Source organism: Cynara cardunculus, unplaced genomic scaffold, assembly GCF_001531365.2.
Source record: "Cynara cardunculus var. scolymus isolate 2C unplaced genomic scaffold, CcrdV1 Un_Scaffold_1659, whole genome shotgun sequence".
Lineage (NCBI taxonomy): Eukaryota > Viridiplantae > Streptophyta > Magnoliopsida > Asterales > Asteraceae > Cynara > Cynara cardunculus.
The window spans coordinates 63,540-69,939 of record NW_020200825.1 but is presented as its reverse complement, the minus strand read 5'-3'; the positions used below and the strand labels follow the sequence as shown (position 1 = coordinate 69,939).

Genomic DNA, 6,400 nt, shown 5'->3' with positions numbered 1-6,400 from the left:
AGAACATGCCAAAAATAAGAATTAAATATAATATATTTCACAATCATCTCTAGTATTTTAGGGTTTCAAGTGATGCTTATTACAAGTTTACAACACTTATAAACTTATTACAACATCTCTACAGAGCGTACTTTAAACTTGTTAAAACACTTTTACACTACTAGAAAAACGGGTAATAGTGGAAAAATTAGCGACGGCGAAATTCCTTCGGTAATAGCAACTGCCAAATTTCGTCGCTAATTAGCGACGACTTAGCGACAAAATGACGACAAACACAATCCCTCATAAATTTGTCGCTAATTAGCGACGAACACATATTCGCAGCTAATTAGTGACGAATTAGCAGTGGAATCCATGAAATTCAATTTACAAAAAAAGTGAAAATGAAAATTTGTGTGCCTGTCGCTAATTAGCGTCGGAATATTTATTTTTCTTGGTTTTTCATATGTATTGTTATATGTATCTATCGGTCCGTGTAATATATATAAATGTGAATGTGTATGTGTTATATGTATACATATGTTATAGTATATGTATCCATGTATGGGGATACATATGTATATGTGTGCTTGTATGTCTATGTATGTATGTGCCTATACGCATATGTGCATGTATGTGTGACTATATGTATATGTGCATGTATGTGTGTCTATAAGTATATATGCATGTATATGCGTATATGATATATCAAAGGATACATGTATATAATATTCATCAATCGATCTTCGCATCCTGCCAGTTCACTAAGTAGACTTACTCTACCATATATGTGAATGTATATGATATATCATGATGGATACATGCATGTATATATGTATATATGCATGTGTATGTGTTAATGTATACATAATGATTGTTTTGTTTGATAATCACATATTATGTGTTGTATATATGTATATATGCTTGTGTGCGTGTGTGTATATGGGGATACATATGTATATGTGTGCTTGTATGTCTATGTTTGTATGTGTTTATTTGTATATGTGCATGTATGTGTGTCTATGCGTATATATGCATGAATGTGTGTCTATATGTATATGCGTATATGATATATCATAATAGATACATCATACATGTATATATATGAGTGTTTATGAATATCACCATGGATACATGCATGTATATATGTATTGTATATATGTATACATGTATGTGTAATGTTAATGTATACATAATGAGTGTGTTAATGTGTAAATATATAGGAAAATGTTCCAATGAGAAGTGTTAAATGTATGAGAAATAGAGAATGATCCTGGCCCTTGGATCAAATGATCAATATTTTTAAAGGAATGGTAATATGGTGATTAGCAAAAAGCGCTTGCGATATATGATCAATACATCGTCATCGTCGATGACAGCAACAAAAGTGTAACACCCGGATTTTTAGTATCCATAATTTCAAGTTTTGTATGTATTTTGGCTTTAATATAGCCATTTAGAAGTATCGTGAATGTTGGTTGAGTTGGTTATCGTATTTGGCAAAAAAAACCAACTTTTGGTCGAAGATTGCACTGCTCGTGCACGTGCAGCTATTTTGCTCGAGCCCGCGAGCAAACCCCAAAAAGTGGGCAAAACTATATTTATACACTGCTCGCGTCCGCGCAACTATTTTGCTCGTGGTCGTGAGCATCTGGACAAAAAAGTTGTTGGGCTTGCAGCCCCTCTAAATCCGATTTTCTTCACTTATTCTTCACCAACTCACCTCTCTCTCTCTCTCTCTCTCGTTTTTGATCCAAGAACATTCCTCCTCCAAATCGATTTATTCAAGAGCATCTAAAGCTTGCAACTAGATATTTAAGTCTTGTAGGCTTAAATCCAAGATCTTCATCTTCTTCATCATTCTTCCACCATTAAAACTGATACGACCAATTAAAGTCGAATAGATTCATTAAAGCCTAACTAACATCCATTAAAGCCAAATGCAACTAAATAAAGACCAATATATACATTAAAGCCCAATAGAACCATTAAATCTCATCTAACATCTATTGAAGCTCAATAGAGCCATCAAAGCCCAATAGATCTATTGAAGCCCGATAGATCTATTGAATCCCACTACGATCAAATAAAGCCCAATATATCCATTAAATAAAACCGTTCATGCCTAACTAACATCTATTAAAACCTAATAGAACCGTTAAAGCCCGACTAACATCCATTAATGCCTAATAGAACCGTTAAAGTCAACTAACATCAGTTGAACCCCAATAGATCCATTAAAGTCCAACTAACATCATAAATGACCAATATGACCAATTAAAGCATAATAGATCAATTAAAGTCAAAAATTGACCAATAGAATCGTTAATGCCCATCTAACATCTACTAAAGCTCAATAGAACTGTTAAAACCCAACTAACATCCATTGAAGCTCAATAGATCCATTAAAACTCAATAGATCCTACCAAATCGTCTTTGTCCTAACAGTATTGTAGTCCTTAGCCTCCTAAGAGGTCAGGGGTTCAAACTTAACCAAAAGTGAGGAGGATGTGTGAGTTTATTTGTTGCATTTGTCATATATAATTATTATATATTTCAAAAAAAACCCAATAGATCCATTGAAGCTCAATACAATCAAATAAAGCCCGATATATCCATTAAAACTCAAATAGCATTCATGAAAGCCCAATAGATCAATTAAAGTCCAATAGTCAACTAAAGCCCAATACGACCAAATAAACCACAATATATCTATTAATGCCCAATAGATCGTGTAAAAAATCAATAAGAACCATAAAAGCACAATATAACCATTAAAGTCCAACTAACATTCATTAAAGCGTAATACGCGCGTGTTTGTGAGAAAACATGTATTGCATATAAGCATGTGGTGTGCATTGGGCTCAACTAATACCTGTTAAACCCAAATAGACTTGTTAATAGTTTTTAAAGTCCAATAATAACAATGACATCGGATAATGTGTTTGTATATAGATATGTTTTGCATACATGTATGTGTGTGTTGGAATCGATAAGAGAATTATTATCCATTATACATTTCATGTGAAATATATGCATTATTTTACATATATATAAAACCAAAAGTATGAAAAATGAAAAAAAAAAAAAAAAGAATATAAAAATCTGCTGGAAAGTTGTCCGTCGGAAACCAATAAATTTTTTTTTTGAATTTTGAATAATTTATTATTTTAAATTACCGGCATCCGCCGAAAATTTAAAATAATAAATTTGAGTTTTTAATTATTTTTCGGCGGATTACTGGTGGACGTTAATTTAAAAAAATTAAYCAAAAATCCGCCGGTAACTTATTTTAATCAGTGTCGRAATATATTTACCGATGGAAGTCAACAAAAGTTGACTTTTTAGTTGTCCGTCGAAAATCCGCCAATAATTTTCCGACGGATTTTTCAGTCGGAAATACTCAGTTTTCTAGTAGTTGGTGGTCGCTGGCTGACAATGGTGAAGATGAAGGTGGAGGTGCCGGTTGTGGTGGCGGTCGGTAGTAGTGAATATGGAGGTAGATGTAATGGTTGTGGAGAAGGTRKAGGTGGTTGATAGTAATGGTGKTTTGTGCCGACAATTGTGGATATGGAAATGGAGATGTGGTTGTGAAGGAGATGGAGGTCGTGGTAARTGGTGATAGTGGTAGCTGATRGTGGTGAGGTGGTCARTGGTGGCGCTGTCAGTGATGGTGGTGGCAGTGGACGTTAGTGACYATTAAATCATAGCATATTATTGTTATATMAAATGAGGTCTATTTTTTGGGGCTCCTTCCCCGTAGGTCACTAGTTTGAATAATCCAACACTATTTTGGTTAAATTTATAATGATTTCTATTTGAATAAGTAGGAGCCAAAAGGATAATCCAACACTATTTTGGAAAAGAGGTTGAGGCTATATGTATTATTGTTAAAATATAAGAAATGGGTACAAAAGGGGGTTTACATGACATATACATCATTCGAAAAGTATCCAAAACATCAAGAAACGAGCTTGCACACAAACTTTTTACATYACAAATAYTTGTTAACCTCCATATGAACTCAAAAGAACTCATGAGCATGTCGTTTTACCACTTCATTTWTGAGGATGTTGTATCCTTTCTCTGTAGGGTGATAACTGTCCCAGAACAGGTATTTTGAATCATCAAGACATGTTGGGAGCAATCGGTTGCATAAAATGGCAACCTCTATGTTTCCTGTGCCACAACAGCCTCTATCCACAACTTCTAGTCCTGAAGTATGAGAGAATGAACTTGTCAGACTAACAAATCAAATTCAAACCTAAAACAGATGATTACGACGTACAATCCAAACGTATCAAGTACCATATTGTTGAGGGTTTTCGATGATCGCAAGCAAAGGCTTGTATATGTCAATRTTGACGACCCTCGATCCATCGAGAGTGCTATGAAGATATTTAAGTTCTGCCTGCAACTTGCTGTTATATAACTGTGCTGCTTTGTTGTACTTTTCTGCACACRTTCCATGCACATTGCCACTAAGAGTTCTTTGTGATGGCAAACACCCTATTGGGGCTGCATTGAAGACCCCTATTCTTCTTGCTCCAAGTTTGTATATATCCTTCAATTAATGTAATTCAAAGGTGTTGATTATAACAGCTTTATGTCACAATATAACTTTGAATGGAAAACTATGTGACAGTTCACGACCGCACGTTGATCCTAGAAAACCTTGAGAAGGCCAAATGAGGTTACAGTTTCAAATTTCACTAGACATACAATCAAAAAAACACATGGACACAAACCATAAGAAACTGAAATTAAACATTACCTTTATGAAGTTGGAAGCTGAAGATACCATTAGATTACTGTAGGAGGCGATATCRTATTGTAGTCTCCTTATGCCGATAGTGAAGTAAGTATTAGCAAGATCGTCGCTACCTGCAACAACCAAGAATATGCTATTTGCTAATATGTACTGTGTTCTTTCTTCCCCAACCATACCCTTAAGCTTCTCAATGTATTCCTTGAATTGTTCTAGCTGGTCCGTAAATGACAAAACCCCCTGATACAAAAGATTTACCTCAAAATCAAAATCATGGATACTAACAAAATATGGTATTGTTGAATTGATRTAAAACTAGYAACTGAAATAAGGTAGGATATTCTGAAGATATYRAGTTCAGATTTCTGTTTGGCCGGTTGCWRAGSRGTGTGTCAACMSGATTCACCCCTTCAAGTACTCGTCTTCTTGTAAGCTTTTTTGGGTCTCGAAACAAATTGAAAAGGGTGTGCATATGGCAATTACCAATAACTTGGGAGTTTGGGGATCAAATCCTGAGCCACCAGAAGCAAAGCTTACACCAGTTAGAAGCTCTTTATCGTCAAGGGATGGATCAAGATATGCTGGCATAAACTCTTTTATTCCCATTTGTTCAACTGAAAAGCAAAATATACCCATTAATTGTTTTTTCCCAATAAGCTAGTTCCGCATCCTGCAATATACTTAGGGGCTGTTTGGGATTGCTTATTCGAAACAACTTATGCTTTTTTGAAAAAGCATTTATCAACTTATTATAAGTTTAATTTTTTCAAAAACTCCTTATTACCGGTTTGACACCGAYATAAATTGTTTATCCAAACACTTAAAAGTGTTTATTACCGGTGTCACACCGGAATAAGTCAATAAGTTGTTTTTATAAGCAATATCAAGCACCCCCATAAAGTAAATAATCTTATAAGCTAAACTACTTTACAAAATCTAATAGTASAGTATGTGTGTTCTTCTATATATTGATCTATTTATGTGTGAAAAGGTTAATATATGAGTTTCCAAAGCCATTACTCTATTGTGTATTTCATTACGTAATGAAGACGGGTAYAAATAGTTACAGAGATGATAAAGAGCATGAAAAACATGATCTCTATCGTAAATAACAGATGTACACAATTCTACAGATTTGATCATAATCTTAGAGATCTTCGAAATCATAAGTTCACTTTCTGTAGAAGAGTCAATATGGGTTTCTCTCCTCTAGGAAGCGACTCCTTGAGAGGTGCAGCAACATCTTTCTTCTTCACAAATTTCCCGGAGAAGGTCTCGGAGCAAAGTTTATGGCGAGAATTCAAAAAGCATGGGTTGTTGGTAGATTTGTACGTGGCCAGAAAAAGGAACGATCAGGGTAAACGGTTCGGTTTTGTGAGGTTTATCAAGGTTGAAGATTGGAGGAGGATGGAAGAGAACCTCAACAAGATGTGGTTAGGCTCTTACAAGATTAGGGCCAATCTCGCTCGGTTCAGTAGGAATAATGGTGCAAAGGCGGCAGCAAAAGTCCCTGTCGGGATAGCTGCAGCGCGCTCGACCTCGAAGGTTCGGTTCATTAGGGGGGACAAATCGTTTGCGGAAGCAGTATGCGGGAATGGTCGTGGCACAGAGCCATCTCAGAATGAGTTGGATGTTGAGGATGTTGTTAAGAAA

The 6,400-nt window shown here is 35.3% G+C and overlaps 1 protein-coding gene across 1 annotated transcript; it reads right to left on the bottom strand.

The window, feature by feature from the left end:
• Window positions 1-3,834: 3,834 nt before the first annotated feature.
• On the bottom strand, window positions 3,835-5,383 carry LOC112502607 (GDSL esterase/lipase EXL3-like). Its single transcript, XM_025106560.1, has 4 exons — window positions 5,231-5,383; window positions 4,754-4,987; window positions 4,288-4,543; window positions 3,835-4,194 (listed from the first exon to the last, which is right to left on the bottom strand). The coding sequence occupies exons 1-4, from the start codon at window positions 5,381-5,383 to the stop codon at window positions 4,004-4,006; spliced, it is 834 nt and encodes a 277-aa protein (XP_024962328.1). The 3' UTR covers window positions 3,835-4,003.
• Between the last annotated feature and the right edge of the window lie 1,017 nt (window positions 5,384-6,400).